The following is a 17,133-nucleotide window of genomic DNA, read 5'->3' as shown; positions in this document are numbered from 1 at the left end:
GAAGGCGAGCATTTCGACTTGGGCAAGAAAAAAGTTTTTCACCCTACAGTCGCTTTAGGGATGACAAGAGGAAAAACAATCATGACACATCCCGTAAAAAGTCTATGATCTTAAAAATGTGGTTTGAATGGAGCGAATGTCGTGAACACCAAATGTTCGACTCGACAAGATGACCATCACACAAGAAGAAGAGGAAGAGGAAGAGGAGTGGTTGCGCCAGTAGAGTATGTTCAACGAAATGGTTCTTCCTTCCCATTTACTGCGAAATCCAACGACTGCTGCGCTTGACTTTTTGATTTTTATGCGACGGCAGATGGAAACGCTAGGGTAATCGAGGCGTGCATTAATTACGCTTGAGACCGGCCGCCACCATCGCGTTGTATATTTTTAAGCGGATAAAAAAATACGGTTTAAACGATAAAAGAACAAATTTAAAACATAAAAAGCCCGATATTTAAACCATAATAGATATATTTAAATCTAAAGTTCAATATTTAAACAATACTAAGAAGTATATACACAATGCCTACTCTGCAACAGATTCATTGCACGATCTGCGATTGTGACCGGAAGCGTGGTAATGGCTACAACACAACTTCATGGACCCGGAAGGGTGGCAATGGCTAAAACGCAACTCACCGTCCTCGGACGCTTACGACTCGATCCTCTTGTATCTAGCAACAGCACAAAAACTCTACATAATTTAATCAGAAGAGCTAAAGTTGAGTACACCAAATGAGAAGAAGAAAAAGAAGAACAAGAATAAGAACAAGAACAAGAAGAACAAGATACGAAAGCACCCTAAACTTTGTTTGAGAAAAAAGCAAGCAGGGAGGCATTGGAAAACTATGCATAAATTTCGGACATGATATGATTGGCGCCATTTTTTTCTCCTTTCTGAGAGCGAAAAAAAGGAATTTCATATCATGGACTACACTCAACTTCACCGTGAGGGTTAAAGGGAATGTAAAATATAACGGAGATCGTCCGGGTGTCAAAAAAGTTGGAGGAGGTTTTTGAGAAGTTTTGAAAAATAACGATGGGTGAAACAGTAATTTTTCCATAATAATAATAATAATATTTGACAAAATAATAATAATAATAATAATAATAATAATAATAATAATAATAATAATAATTGAAAGCCCAACTCAAAACCCCTCTGCCGGACGGGAAAGCCCATGCTATCAAACTGGTCATTTCAATGGCTCTCCGAGCAACAATAATACTGAGGAAAAATTCTCCCCCTTTCCCTTCTCTCTTCACCATCTCCACCCCCTCCCTTGCCCATCACCTGCTCCACCACTTCTCCCGACCACTTCATCTCCGTGACCCCGCCCACCTCCGAACCCTCGCCTCCGCCCTCACTCCCGACGCCGTCGAGGCCGTACTGCGCGACCTCCAGAGCTGGCGATCCGCCCATGAGTTCTTCCTCTGGGTGTCATCGCAACCCGGCTTCCGCCACTCCTGCTACACCTACAACGCCATGGCCTCCATCCTCTCCCGCGCCCGCCAACCCTCACTTCTCCGATCACTCCTCCCTGAAATCCTCTCTCGCAAATGCCCCATGACCCCTGGAGCACTGGGTTTCCTGATTCGCTGCGTCGGGAGTCAAGGATTGGTCGATGAAGCTGAATTCTTGTTTGATCATGCCGAGGAGTTGAGCTGCGTTCCCAATTTGTACACTTATAACTGTTTGATCGAGGTGTTGGCGAAGGTTGGTAGGGTGAGGATGGTGGAATTGAGATTCAGGGAGATGAAGAATCCTGATAAGTATTCTTTCACTGCGATGTTGCGGGCTTACGGCAATGCTGGCATGTTGGAGGATGTGTGGAAGGTTTTCAAGGAGCTACATGGCAGAGGATGGGTTGATGAGCATGTTTTCACTATTGTTGTTGTAGCATTTTGCAGATGGGGAAAGGTTGATAAGGTTTTTGAGTTGGTGGAAGCTATGGAGGGTCTTGGAATGAGGTTGAATGAAAAGACCTTTCGTGTCTTGGTTCATGGGTTTGCAAAACAAGGGAGTGTGGAGAAGGCAGTTGAGATGTTTAAGAAAATGAAGCCTGCAGGTTTTGATGGGGATTTGAGGCTGTACTGTGTTCTGATTGAGGGGTTTTGTGTGGGGAAAGCTGTTGAGAATGGTTTGGCACTGTATCGAGAGATGAAGAACAGTGGGATCAGTCCTGATAATCGATTGATGAAGATGATGATCTCGTCACTCTGTGGAGCAGGTGACATGGTGAATGCGAACTCTTTGCTTGAGGAAGAGGGGGATAAGGCAAGTTTGGCTAGTTTAGTATCACTTTATAATGCAATTCTTGATGGAATGATCAGGTTTGGTGACGTTGAAAGAGCTCATTTGCTATTAAGGTCAATGATGGCCAACCAGAACTCCTTGGTGGCACAGAAGGATGGAGATGAGTGTGAGAGCAGGGAATTTGAAGGGGTTGTATCTGAAAGTTTATTTAGGATCAAGAAATCTGTGTTGCCAAATGATGAGTCTTTTAGCATTGTTATCTGTGGTTTGTGTGAGGGTGACAAGCTGGATAAGGCCTTGGTGCTTTTTGATGACATGATTAGTAATGCTCGTAAAGGGAATCTATTGATGCATAATAATTTGATCAATAAGCTTTGTAGTGTTGGTCGATTAGAGGAGAGCTATAATATGCTCAATAAGATGAGGGAGCTTGGTTTTGTGCCCACGGAATTCACTAACAATTCTATATTTTATTGCTTATGCAAAAGAGGAGATTCATCCACTGCCATAGATTTACTTAAGGAAATGCGATGTCAAGGCCATGTGCCATGGATAAAGTACTGTACCTTAATTGTGCAGCAGTTATGTAAGCAGGGAAAAGTGGATGAAGCTTGCTCTTTTCTAGAGGAAATGGTTCAGATTGGTTTTCTTCCTGATATGATTGCATATTCCGCCGCCATTGATGGAATGTGCAGGATTGGAGAAATGGACAAAGCCTTGAAAGTTTTCCGAGACGTTTCATCAAGCTGTTACCTCCCTGATGTTGTTGCGCATAACATTGTGATCAATGGATTCTGCAAGGCAGGAAGATTAGCTGATGCGGAAGCAATTTTGAATGAGATGATAGATAAGGGGATTGTTCCTTCCGCTGTTACCTACAATTTAATGATTGATGGTTGGTGCAAGGCAGGCAGGATGGACAAGGCACTTGCTTGCTTGTCAAAAATGAATGATGAATCAGAGCCACCTTCAGTGGTCACATACACTAGCTTAATAGATGGATTTTGCAGTGTTGGGAGAACTGAAGATGCTTTGCAGTTGTGGAATGAAATGCAGGAGAAGGGATGCCTTCTGAATAAAATTGCTTATAGTGCTCTTGTTTATGGACTATACAAGTGTGGTAGGGCAGACGTGGCCCTTTCATATTTCCATGAGATGAAGGAGAGGAAGTTTGAGCCTGATGCTTCTTTATGCATTTTGATGGTAAATTCTTTGCTGTTGAAAGGAAATTTAGTCAGTGCAACGGAATTCCTAAAACAAGTACGACCAATGGTTGAATCTATCACAACTGATTCTAAGGATTACCGCCTGATGAGAAAAGCAGTGTATGAATTGTCGACAGATGTCATTATTTCTTTGGATAAGAAGACTCCACTGATTCAAAGTGTTTCTGGCATTAAGGAGGATAATTATAAATAAAATGTACTTCCAATGCCTACTACATTAGCCATCTGCTGCAGCGTGGCAGCCATGTCCAGTGCTTTCGCTAGTTTTGGATGCTGGATCAGTTCTACCTGTACAGTTTTTTGGATTCTAACTGTTTCATGAGAAGAAAAGACTTCGTCATGAACTGCTTTTTGCATCCGGTCACTTGCCGCAACACCAACCAATAGTCTTCACTATGACAAGAGGTAACTACTACTTTTGATCTATTGTCTCAATTAAAATGTCCATAAATTGCTGTGTTATGCAATTGCATGCTTAACTAAACCCTTTTTCCCCACAGAAGTGCACTTTCACCCAAAGAAGATCTTCTTTTTCCTTTAAATTTGTGATTTCTTAACCTTGAGAGTTTGCTAGAAATGGTGTGTGGTCTTATTATGTTTTAGAGCAGTTAAATATTGTGTGTTGGTTGCTTGTCCTTAATCCTAGATGAACAGGTTCTCAAGCCACACTTTTTCTGTTTTTATCATCAGGCAAATCAGCATAAAATCTTGAATCCTTCATGCAGTCTTCTGTGACACTGTTTCAATGGCAACATTCTGGTTATTTACTTATTTAGAAGTTAGGATAAGATACTAATGCTCTCATCCACAATGTGAAAATTCAGGACAGGGCCTTGGTAACTACCATAAGAGCTCTACCTTAAGCAAATATGAGTAATAATTCTGTAATGTACTGAACGTAATCTACCTTTATATGTAAAATTATTCTTGAAATTCTTTAAAAGATATTTTTAATAAAATCATGCCAGTATACTGATGTTATGACAAACAGAATTATGTTGTTGTGCGCATCCCACAATCTTCTTATGGCAAATGATTTTGTCTGATACTTGGCTTTAAAGGTAAGATTAGGTAGTTGGAAAAGCTTTGGTGCCACAAGTTTCATGTTCTTTGTATTTTACAAGTTGAACCTTGATCGATAACAATCCTCTCTTTGTTGGTATCCTGGATATACAGTGGCACTGCTATATCCAGATTTTCCAAAAGTAGGATAGTTATCCTGACCAACCATTAATGGTTTTAAAAAAGCTAATGTTATGCTCATGCTGAGTTTTCTTAGCCAGATGTTTATTTTGTATTCAAACAGTATAAACCATTCATTGTATTGTTCGGAAATTATATTGACGTAGCCAAAAAATTCATGCTAAAGGCATTAATAAAAAATTTTGTAAATAGATGCATCTCCAGCTAGCGGCCAACTTGATTGCATTACAGTGATTTCAGCTAAAAATATCGAACTATATCATGCTTGAAAATCTTTGTATTCAGTAAGATACAATCACCTACATCCTGCACATGCTGAGCAGAGTCTGCAGAAGTTTTATGTGTGTCGAAGTTCATATGGAGAGCTTCCTGATGCATTAAAAGGTGTATGTGCTTGCCATCTGCTTGTATAACTTGCTTCACCATCATTATGGTTTTTTTTTAATCAAGTTATGTGGATGAAAATCATGATTATCAATGTTCCACTGCATTTAACATCTATTTTAGTTTCTTTCCCAGGCAAGTTGTGTTAGTTTGTTTACATGCAGGAAGACAAAACATCAGTAATATTTTTTGTTACATTGTTGTCTTCAGAAGCAAGTAAGCTGTTACACACGTACGCCTCATATTATAGAAATGAGTAGTGAATATAAGTATTTGGGATTAGCCAGTCTATGATAGTCATCTTCATATCATGACCCTCCATGATTTGGACTCTTTGCTTGGACCATTCAATTGACTTTCTCACTCTTTAAATGTCTTTTTGTTTCAGTTATAATTCGCAGTCATAACTGTGTCCTTCCAGATTTCTGTCGATTTTTATATTGTTGTCCACAATCCTAATGTTCAACTTAGTCAAACAAATTCTCCCCCTTTTGACCACTTGTTTGGTTTTGGTTTGGTTTCTTCTGCAGATGATAGTGGTAATGTGAATTCCTATCAAGAAGCTTGACCTTCAGCAATAAGCATAAGCGGGTATGTTTGCTGTGCTCAAGCTTGGTTTTCCTGATAGTCCTCTCTTTTGTGGAATTCAACATCAACCACATAGATTGCTTGCACCAATTTTAACTAGTTTAATCGGTGGAGTTGTAGTGAAAGTGAATCTTGAGCTTTACCAGATTGGATTGGTTGATTTCTCACATATAAAGTTCACTTTGTCGTTCAGTAACCTTGTCTCTTGTTATATCTGACAGCTAAAAGAAGAATGGATTATCGACGACATGAAGAAGAACATCTGTCTGACTGAAAACATATCAATTTTGCATGAGACTTGACAATGTGAGTTTCAGCCAATTATAAATACGAAGCATCTTTTTTTTCCTTGGTAAACTATATGGATGAGCATCTCTGCTAATACCAAGTGCAAGAACTTTCGTGTTGAATATCTTCAATGGTACGACATGCAGAAAGGGCCTTGCTTGATTTACTTTCTCAAGCTTCTCTTCTAAATATGACTATGCCGGCAATTTACATGGCTCCTGAAGTTGCAGCTAATGGTTCTACTTTGTCAAGATCCTAATTTGTGTAGGTGGCTTTGTCTGTAGTATTTTAGTGTCTAGCCAATTTATCTATATTTGCTACAGAACATAAGTCAAATTTCTTGCTGGATGGTTGTCTTTGCAGATAAGTCCCATTTTTCAACCAAGCGCTCTAAAAGTCATCCATTGATTATATATATATATAGATATAATTTAAATAATATATATTTACTTATATTAAAATATGCATAATTAATTAATAAATAAAAAGCTCAACAAGTATTTATTTTTTCTTTGGCTTTTCTACAGATGATCGCACAAGTGAGGAATCATGTCAGGAAGCTTTATCTTCACAAGTATTTCCTGTGGCTCTCCTGTGCATTGGCTTGAAGTTGGGCATAAGTGTTTTGAAAACCTGACCGGACCGGCCGGTCCGACCGGAAAAACCGGGAACCGGACCACAGTCTGGTCCGGGTTAATACCAATTTTTGACTAAGTTTGGAACCGGTTAAACCTGGATAAAACCGGAACTGGGAAAAACCCGGTTTTCTGATTTTTTTTTTTTTGAATTGGGTCTAAAGGCCAAGCTCTCTCAATCTCTTCTTCATGTTCTTCTTGCTCATGGACCTTGTCTTTGTTTCTTCTTATGTTTATTGTTGGCATGTTGGGTGGTTGTTTTTTTAATTTTTCTACTTTATTTGGTTAAAGAATTTGGCATTAATAAAGTTGTGTGTGTATATATATATTACTTATGCTGCTTTTATGGACTCTTTTAGTTTACAATCATGTGCTGCTATTTTTTGGAGGTCTGGTTTTATGTGGAGCTATTGGTTTTGTTTTTCTGGTGAATTTGTACTTCTTTGTTTAAAAACTTGTAATTTTTATCTTTTATAATAGATTACTGTGAGCAATATATTAATTAAATCAGAGAACTATATATTATTAACCAATGGAAGGGTCTGTGCTGATGAATTTTCCTGTGGTTATAAATCAAACATTCTATATATTCTAATGGATGTATGAGAGTAATTCACATAAAAAAAGAGAGTATATTTTCTCACAGGTTTGACAGCTATAATGTTGTTTTATACATGTTCAACATCATATTCATTGTCTGTCAGCTTAATGAAGGATGCATCAATCAATGATATATTTTTTCTTTTGAAAATTTGAAAAACTGTCTAGGATGTATTTTTTTTTTTATCTCAAATTAGTTTTGTTGTTAAAAATTATCTTTTAATATATATTATTTAATTGTTATAAAAAATATTTATAATTTTATATTATTTTAAATATATATTTATGACGTCATCCGGTCCAACCGGAACGGGTCATCCGGTCGGACCGATTGATCCGTGACCCAAATATGAGACCGGTTCACTCTCCGGTCCGGTTTAAAAACATCTATTGTACCTCTTTCGAACAATCTCAACCTTGAAGCTAGCCCCTCATCTAGTAGATTTTTTTCATCATGCAATGCATATGAATTCATCGTCACTTGTGCTTGATTGTTACATTTTTTACATTTTTCAAACATGTCTCCAATATTTCCAAGAAATAAGAAATGTCATGTCTCCATTTTAAATATTTTGGGAGATCTTGTAAGTTTCAATTAAGTATTCAATAATTAGGATGAAAATATAAATTATATTGCAGGGTATACTTGTATAAATTATGAAATATAGACCTTGCAAGTATGTACATGTAACAATTAAGGGGGTGTTTGGATTGGTTTTCTTTAAGCCCTAAAGTGTTTTTTTTTTTATTAGTTAAGCACTTTTGGGAACAAGAAAACATGTTTGGAATGTTTTTTCAGTAAAAGTAGAACCTTATAAAAAAGCTGAAAAACAGTTTTTTTCATAAGCGAGCCATGTGGTGCTTCTAGAAAAAGCACTTCTCATAAGCTGTTTTGAGATTGTTAAATTACTAAGTTACCCTTATCAAATTGAGGAAATACTATGCTTTTAGGCTTCTTTTGAATTGTTATTATTATTATTATTATTATTATTATTATTATTATTAACAATTATTATTATTATTATAAGGGCATCTTTAATAATTAGATTTGATATATAATAAAAAATAGAAGATAAATAATAAATTATTATATTATAATAAATAAAATAATTAAATAATATATTTTTTTAATGGGAAATAGTAACCCTAGGATCAAAGTTACTAACCCCGATACTAGGGTTACAACAATAACCCCTCCCTTAAATATTCTTTTTATTATTTGATATTTCTATGTGGGTAAAAAGTATTTTTTAAAAAAATAAAAAATAATTTATATTTAATAAATAGTTTATTAACTTAAATTAAAAAGAATTTGGGGTTAGCTAACCACGCAGACTTGGTATCCTAACCCCCCAGACGTGGTAAGCTAAGCAAGCACATTTGGTACTCGGGGTTAAAAAAATTAAAAACTTAGGAAATACCGTTCTTTGTTAAATTAGAAGAATTCGATTCTCCTCCAATAAGGGAATTCTAAAATCGATGCTAGGTTAGAAGGTTTTTTTTATAATAATAATTGTAATAAAAATAACAACAACAACAACAACAATAATAATAATAATAATAATAGTTGTAATAATAATAATAATAATACATTAAGTTATTATTATTATTATTATCATTAGTGCTTTCATTATCATTATTAATAGCAATGTATAATAGTAACTCAATGAAAACAAAATGAATGCCCATTTTAGTAATTTGCCACCTCTAAAAAGCCTTTTAAAAATCCACATCCAAACAACTTCACAAATATAAAAATACTTCTCCATAAGTTTATCCAAACATAAAATATTGAAAAATACTTAACTTACTTTAAAAAGTACTTTTGAAAAAGTGTTTCTACAAATTAAAAAAAGCACTTTTTTTAAAAGCCAAACCTCTTAATGTCTTGCCATCAACGAATGGATGAATAAGACTCAGCAATCTTGTTTGTTTTCAGAGGACTTCTGCTCTAAAGCCCGCCTAGTTTTTTACTTACTCTATCTAAGAACACACCTCCCCCACTTGCCCATGGCAGGTGGGGGCACACTCCTTGCCCAGCTAAAGGAAAGGAACCGATGGCAACACAGCATGGGATGCGCTCCTGTGCCAATGTTGTGGGAGAAACTTCACAGAGTCCAACTAGTACCTCAAACTTAGATCCCATGGTTCACATGGAAAAGCTCAAGGCTGTGGTGAAAGACACCGTCACAGTGGAACCTGAACTAGTATGCATACAACCTTGTTTGGTAAATTCATAGGCAAGGCCATCATGTTGGATCAAGTTCGTCAAGCATTGGACCGATTGTGGGGGTGGTGGTGCTTCAGCAACTTTTCGGTAGCCAGTATGCCAAATGATTTCTATTTTATTCACTGTGATAGTATCAAAATGGTAGAGAAGCTATTGTAGAACGATCCCTTGACCATAGGTGGCATGGTCTTCAAGCTTACACTATGGAGAAACAACTTCTAGTTGACATTCAAGAAATTGCACGCGACTGCCGTCTGGATCTAACTTCACTATCTTCTAATGGAATCTTGAATTGGAGAAATGTTGCAACACCTTGGATCCTAACTTGGAAGGCTCCTTAAAATTGATGAGCACATAGAGAAAAGAACGAGGGCAAAGTCCACCAAAATTTTGTGTTGAAATGGATCTCGCTTAACCCTTAAAACAAATTGTTTGGGTTGAAACAATTGCCAAGTAAGGTAATGGTAGTGATTCTGTATGAAAAGTTGCCAGTATGTAACTACCGTTGCGGCTGCCTTGGTCATGGCAGGACAAGATGTAGCTTTATTTCTAGCAACTTGGCAAGCGGTTCTATCTATTAAGCTAGTCTTGGTTTTTGGAACTGGTTTAGGTAGACAAGGATGGCACTCATAGCGAGGCAAAAACAAACCCAAGAACAATAGAGGAAGAGGCAACTGAGGTCGTTCAGGCTACGACTGTAGAACAAGCAAGACCTTGAGAAAGAGTTCGGTTCTCGGGTTGGAGTGCAATCTTGATAGGGCCATGGGCGAGGCCGGTTTTCGGTAGATGGCTTCCGAGGATCCGACTTAAGGGTGGACAACGACTGTTGAGTGCTTCTAAATGTCAAGCTTCTATCTTTTATCCTTATGGATTAGATTTTGCATGGAAATTTGGAGAATGAGGTTAATGTCCATTGTATGTCACATAATCCTAAGACTAAGAGCTTTGCGAACCTTTCTCAACAGCTCTTGGGATTCTCAATTAGACTTTCTCTGTTGGATATAATGAATGAGAAAGTGAGGGTTGGTCATTCAGTAGCTGAGATAATAGAAAACCCTCGCCTTATGACCTCTATCTCCTTCATCAAAGAGAACCTTTTAGGTAGTGTTTCTTGCCACAAGAAGTTGGAGGAAACTCATATAATGGTAGTTGATAGGGTGGTGGAAGCTCTTAATTAACGCATTTAGTAGCCAGATTCCTCGAGGGATGACCTCATATGAGAGGAGTCTGGAACTGAGGAGGAGGAGGAGGAACGTAATGATAATATGATTTTGGATTAGTTTTAGCGAGATATTAAATTAGAGGTGACTCACGTTGCGAGCATCCGCAAGTGCACTGGGTCGTCAAGTAATACCTCTCGTGCAAGCACGAGAGGATCGTATTCCCAGGGCCCAAGGAGCTACCCTTACTTCTTCACGTATTACCTAGCCTACAGGTTTGAGTGAGTGCTCTAAACTACAAAAGAAATAGAAAGAACTCTAAGACGGATGTCTATAGTCAAGGTAAAAAGGGGGTGAAATCAAGGGATGAAAGTGGTCAAGGATGTGGATTCCCCTAAGGCTACTAAAGTGAGAAAGATGCTAGAACTACCATGTAACTGGGGTTTGGACCAAGAGATTCCTAAAATAGATCAACCTGATGCTCACAAAAATTGATCCCTAATCTAATATGAGTATTAATACAGAATTTATTCTGACCAAATCCTCCTATGATCGCGTTAAAAGCGGGGAAATATCTAATTAGGGCCGATACTCAAATTAGGTCCAACCTTAATGTTGGATGGGTACAAAATACCCAATTGTCACGGTGTATTTGCACATGAATCTCTTCCAAGCTAAGAGTGTCTAGTACAAAGGCATTGGTTACACCACCAAGTACAACCTAGAAATCAACATATAGAGTTCTCATGTATACCAATACATCAAAGTACACCAAGCTTGAATCTCAAATACACCAATTGCAATAAAATAGATCAATTCATCCAACTACACAAGTTCACCCCAAGGTTCACCAATATTAGGTGACCTTGGGGTTTAGTTGTTCATGTTAACAAAATACATGCTCAAATCCATAAAACAACCAAATAAGGCAACATAAAACTCCCTCAAGTGATGAATGCGAAGTAACAAGCCATGGAGAGCTTCCAACGATGGCACCAAAGGGATGGCTTCCTTGTCCTCTACAAGCCTCTACACTAGGAGATGAGGGAAGATCTTGCCAAATCTTGCTTCTTTCTTTGATTTTCACTACTAAGAATGTCTTCTTGAGCTTCCTTTACCCAGGATCTAGAGATAGAAGTGAATGGTGTAAGGTAGGTGATGATATGATCTCAAAAAGCCTTAAAAAATCCCATTAAAGTCCTTCTCAAGTTAGCTTCACGTCCTGGTTTACGGGCGTGAAGGAACCCTGTAAGTGCATCAAGATTTTAGCCAAAAAGTTTGTGAAGTACTACACTAAAATTGCCCATTCTTCAGCTAGTTTACGGCCATCAGAAAACTCGTCAATGAAACCCAAGACTTTGCCATTTCCTAACTCCTTCGTGCTATAGTGTTGCTACAGTACCTGGTTCTAAAACGTCATTTTTGGTGTCGTTTTCTTTCTCATTTGTGTTGTCGAGCTTACTTGGGCATCCACGAGGCCCGTAACATGAATAAGACCAATTAAACCACAAAAACAGCATTTATACATAAATAGTATAATAATTATACGTATAGAATACACATATTTAGGCGTTTATCAAGAGGCCATAAAACGTGGTGGAAATTCCCAACAAGAATAATGCCCTAAAAGCAGAAGGTGTACTAAGGGTACTATGACACACTCCTTGCGTGTGTGTACTGCAAGTGCACTGGTTGTCAAAGTAATAAAGTACCCAAATGGTGGGTAGTCGAATCCACAGGGAATAGATGTCTAGAAACAACAAGAATTGCTACTTAGCTATAGTGAAAGATCAATTGGTGATTGTTATTCAAACTATTAATGAGAATAAAAATAAGAAAAAAGAGAGTAAAAAAGAGTAATCGGAAGAGTAATCATTGGTAAAGTGGGGTACTCGGACAATGCTCACCTTAGGACTATTGTTTCAAGTGCAAGACTAATATTATGCTTCCCTAATTAAATTTTAATGAGTCATGAAAATCCAAATACACTGTCCCAAACCTAAGGTCAACCGTGACTAACCCTCTATACTATGCCCCGGCGAAAGGGATACTCTCAACACCTCACTACAAGAAAACAGTCGCATCACTGCCGGAATTTTTTTTCCATTGGTAATATCAATATCACTGACGGTATTTGTGACGGAATTCCAACGAACAATTTTTAACACCTCAGAACATATTAGTGACGGAATATAATTTTATCACCAACGGAAAATTCCGTCGGTGATAATTTTATTTCTATGATTTAAAATAAGTTGTTAATATTTTGAAAATTATTATTATAAGATTGACAATAACCTCGGTGCCGGCGTTATCAACCCCTCCCATCCCACTATATATTTTTTTATTCTTATTATTTAAATATTATATTAAAATTAATAAAATAATAATATAATCAATTATTTTAAATGGGAGATATAACCCCGGCGGCGGGGTTACTAAGTGCTAACCCCGATGTCGGGGTTATTAACCCCTCCCACTATATAATTTTTTTTATTTCTAACTTAAATTATTATATTAAAATTTTAAAAAAATAATTAAATAATAATGGGAGATAGTAACGCCGGAATTAATTGTATATATATTTAATATAAATAAGTTTTCAACTAAAAATAATAAAAAAAGGCTTTTCTTAATTCATGGAAATCATGGTCTCAATTTTAATCTCTAATTTTTTATTTAGTTAATTACAAAATTTAGAAATATTAAAAATATGCAAGATAATTAATATAAGTTTACAATTTTAGTTAATTTTTATACTAATATCCATTTAATTATTAATAATTTCCTAATTAAATAAATATGTGGGCTTTACTTTCAACCATTTGATTCTTCTCCAAAATCATCTCTACCCTTGATTCAAAATTTCAAATCACATGAGAATCCATCACTCCATTAAATTAATGTAAACATTGATATAAATAAATATTATTAACTTTCAAATATAAACTATTATTTACTATTATTAATAATACTAATACCAATAATAATAACAATAATAATAATAATAATAATAATAATAATAATAATAATAATTAGTAATATTTTTTTAAAATATCTAAAAACTAACTTTTGATTATATTTAGATTATAACAAAATATTTAAAAAATAAAATATTACAACTATATTATATATAAAAAATAAAAAGATAAGATATTGATCTAGAAAACAATTTTATGATGACATTTATTAAGATATTAATTTATTTTTAATTATTGTTACTATAGATTTATAATATATCAATTTATCAAAAGATAATTATAAAATATTTTAATGTTCATCTATAAAATATTTATTTATTTTATTTCTTATAATTATAAGAAAATATAATATGAATGAATATATAGTGTTGATTTTAAACCTCTTATATTTATTATTGTTATATTAGATTTTTAATGAAAGATTAAATGATAAAATTATATTAAAAAATAATATTTTTAAAAAAATAAACCTAATCTCAATAAAAGACTAGGGCTGTTGCCGGCCCTCATCTAAAATTATTTATTTTAATTTTGATTTATGTTAAAAATAATTATCTATATAAGTTATTATCAAGAAAATACTTTTAAATAATTTTGTGATAATGAAATAAAGAATACTAGTTAATTTATATGATTAATGTTAAATTAATATTAATTATAAAATATTTGTATATGTATAAATAGTGATTAGTAATGAACATTTAAAATATATATTTTATATTAAATTATTAGTTTGGATTAATCTCCACCATTGATCATTATGATCAATGGTGGAGATTGTTGATTGTGTAAGAAAACCTAGCCCTTCCTTCTTCCTCTCTTATCCCTCATTGTAAAAAAATCTTGGCTTCTTCCCTTCTTCCTCCTCACAAGATAGCCTCATTGCCACCGCTGGCCCTCATCTCCGCCGATGGCGCCACCGCCAGATCTCATCACATATTTTTCTTCACACTCTACTATGTGATTCGGAAGCAACCTGCCACCGCCGACCCTCATCTCATTTCCTTTTTGTTATTGAGAGTGTTTATGTTGCTAGGCTTACAAAATGATTGTTCCTTTGGTTGGTTCGTATGGGAAAAGCACTAAAGATCAGCACCATCTGTGAGGATCTCCAAATCCCCAAATCTCTAAATCCTATTTCATCGTCTCCTGTCTTTTATTCACTTTGCTTCACTCTTTCTAGGGATTTCTTGATTAGCAAACCTTGATAAAGTTTGCATTCTTGGTTGTAGCATTTCACCAGGTGAAAAACTCTTGGTTCATGTTTCCATTCATTAACTGATGCATGTCATTGTTGCTCAAGTTCTTTGTTTTCTTTGAAGGCCTTAGTGTTGTTTTGAATGTATCAAAACCAGCAAAGGGATCATTGGTTGTTGTTTTCAGCCTTGGAGCTATAGGACTTGAGGTGAGCTATCCTTCACCTTCTCTAATTCCTTCAAATTTTGGTGAGTTTATCATGGGAATGAAGCATTGGTTTTGAAATTTGAGTTTGTTTTTTTGTATGTTGTAATAGTTCCATGTTTAACAAAGTTTTTCTAAAAATTTGATTTTGTTGTCTAATTTTTAATGAATTTGAGGAAAATAGAGAATATAGAAGAATTTTTCCTAGTTTTGAAATGAAACATTGTGAGGAGCCTAACTGAAGGGATATGATTTTTTTTTTTTTGCACTTCGTAAACTATACATTCCTTGCTCAATGGTTTGCAGATCATCAGTGGTGATCACTCTTGACGGCCATTGGTGGGGATTGGATGGTACCACGTCATTTTCAATGTGCAGAATAAAAACTGATCAGATTTTGCACTTAAATTAATTAATTGAGTTTTATAAATATAACTCTGATTCAGACTCCACTTCCTTATCAAACTTAGCGTTTGTCAGGGTTTGCGTTGTATCTAAGTTTACAACAAACTTGAAGTTTTCATCTACTTGAATTTCATATGTCTGTCATTCTCAACATGATTGCACCTTTGAACTCAAAAAGATAAGATCAATTTAGTTCTTAAAGTAAAATAATTACAATCAAATTGTGAAATGTATATGCTCATATTGAACATGTTTATGTTTTATTTAGTATGAGAACTAAAATGAATACCAGGAAAGGCAAAATGTCAATTTTCCTAGTTTTTAGAAATTAACTAACTTTATCAAATAAATTATAAATTATATGGTTGAAATTAATTAATCTAAATTAATGCGTTGACTCTTTGTTGACTAGAGTAAACTCCACATAAATCATTTTTAATCTCTAATCAGTGATTGGAGTTGAATTCTCCTCATCCTGAACTCATACTTAATTTAATGAAAAATCCGGACTTCTCATGTGGCGGTACATGATGGTGTGTAAGGTAATGCTTGTGTTTTCTTTAAATCAACAGCCTTATTTCAATATTTAATGGACTCATCAGTGTTTTCCTGTGTTGCAGTTGACAAGCCTGTAATTAATGCCTGCAATTAACTGGCATCACACATACTTTAATGGATGGGGGAAAAACAACTTAAACTATTCACGAATAGGTGTATTTTGGTACATGTATAATTTTATGCATATGCAAGTATTTTTATATCAAACTATGTGTCAATATTTTTATATATAATATCCGAATATGATTTCCGTAGGTGGTGTTGGTGTCAATGTTCATTTTTATATTTATATAATATACAAACATTATTTTCTTCAAAGATAGGATAATGTTAATTCATTTTCTACCAAAATAAAAAAGTGAGTTTAATTTTTTCACAAAATCTCTTGTAACTATGGTTGAGGTGTGTAGCTTATTTATATTTATAAAAATAAATAAATAAATAAATAAATGACTTTATAAATGCAATTGTTAATAAATACTATTATTTAATTTTTCAGGTCCTAATTTATCATTTCAAGCATAGAGGTTGATCAAGCATATTCAAAACTTGAGAAAGGTAATCTACGCAGACACTAGATTGTAATTTAAAGCTGCAGGAGGTATGGGTGTTTCCACAACACCCATTTATTTCTATTTTTAGTGACCATCTACATTATCTGATGAAGTGTGTGGTTTTCTCTTGTTCCTCAGTCTCATGTTTGTACACTCTATTTTTGTAATTGTTTCAGATTTTTGTTGAGAGGAATCCATTCGTGATTCAAGGTATGTTTAACTATTTGTTTTATTATTATTTTTGGCATTTTTCATTTAGCATGCAATGCATGGAAAGTGTGTTTTGTCTTGTGTATAAATTTTGGTTCATGAATTTAATGGCTTTTCAAAGAAATATTGATGCTAAAAACAATGGTTTCATGCTATGGTAATTTTGTTGATCATAAGCCCAAGAATGTCTGCGTAAGTGTATGCTCGTTTAGATTAGATATGCATTTTCTTTCCTATATGAGACTTCTTTGATTAATTTTAATGCTATGGTAATTTTGATCAATAGATTAATGGGAATATTAGGCATGCGAATCATGTCTCACTAAAAAAATAGAATTTTGCATTTTTTTGGAACTATTCCGTTGGGTACCTTCGAAAACATGTATTTCATATTTTGCTTAATAAAATCTGATAAAATGATTGATATTTCATAAGAGATGAAAATAACTCACT

General features: G+C 34.9%; 1 protein-coding gene and 1 long non-coding RNA gene across 5 annotated transcripts; both read left to right on the top strand.

The window, feature by feature from the left end:
* Window positions 1-1,193: 1,193 nt before the first annotated feature.
* LOC120256145 (putative pentatricopeptide repeat-containing protein At5g08310, mitochondrial) lies at window positions 1,194-6,912 on the top strand. Of its 3 annotated transcripts, none has more exons than XM_039263909.1 (4): window positions 1,194-3,888; window positions 5,601-5,661; window positions 5,880-5,964; window positions 6,474-6,912. In XM_039263909.1, the coding sequence occupies exon 1, from the start codon at window positions 1,205-1,207 to the stop codon at window positions 3,674-3,676; it is 2,472 nt and encodes an 823-aa protein (XP_039119843.1). In that variant the 5' UTR covers window positions 1,194-1,204; the 3' UTR covers window positions 3,677-3,888; window positions 5,601-5,661; window positions 5,880-5,964; window positions 6,474-6,912. The 3 variants fall into 3 exon arrangements, with proteins under 3 accessions (XP_039119843.1, XP_039119842.1, XP_039119844.1); XM_039263908.1 differs by having other exon boundaries at window positions 5,880-6,210; XM_039263910.1 differs by lacking the exon at window positions 6,474-6,912 and adding an exon at window positions 6,093-6,384.
* A 7,457-nt stretch (window positions 6,913-14,369) lies between these two features.
* LOC120256146 lies at window positions 14,370-16,536 on the top strand. 2 transcript variants are annotated; one of them, XR_005535190.1, is made up of 5 exons: window positions 14,370-14,653; window positions 14,736-14,795; window positions 14,875-14,957; window positions 15,260-16,079; window positions 16,416-16,536. It is a non-coding gene; the product is annotated as an uncharacterized LOC120256146 (long non-coding RNA). The 2 variants fall into 2 exon arrangements; XR_005535189.1 differs by having other exon boundaries at window positions 15,260-16,069; window positions 16,416-16,535.
* Window positions 16,537-17,133: the final 597 nt, after the last annotated feature.

This window comes from Dioscorea cayenensis, unplaced genomic scaffold (genome assembly GCF_009730915.1).
Source record: "Dioscorea cayenensis subsp. rotundata cultivar TDr96_F1 unplaced genomic scaffold, TDr96_F1_v2_PseudoChromosome.rev07_lg8_w22 25.fasta BLBR01001306.1, whole genome shotgun sequence".
In the NCBI taxonomy this organism is placed as follows: domain Eukaryota; kingdom Viridiplantae; phylum Streptophyta; class Magnoliopsida; order Dioscoreales; family Dioscoreaceae; genus Dioscorea; species Dioscorea cayenensis.
Note: the sequence above shows the minus strand (reverse complement) of the source record. Positions and strands in the feature narration are given on the sequence as shown.

Excerpts from the sequence above, each read along its gene's own strand:
- LOC120256145 (XM_039263909.1), top strand. The coding sequence starts at position 1,205 with ATGGCTCTCCGAGCAACAATAATACTGAGGAAAAATTCTCCCCCTTTC.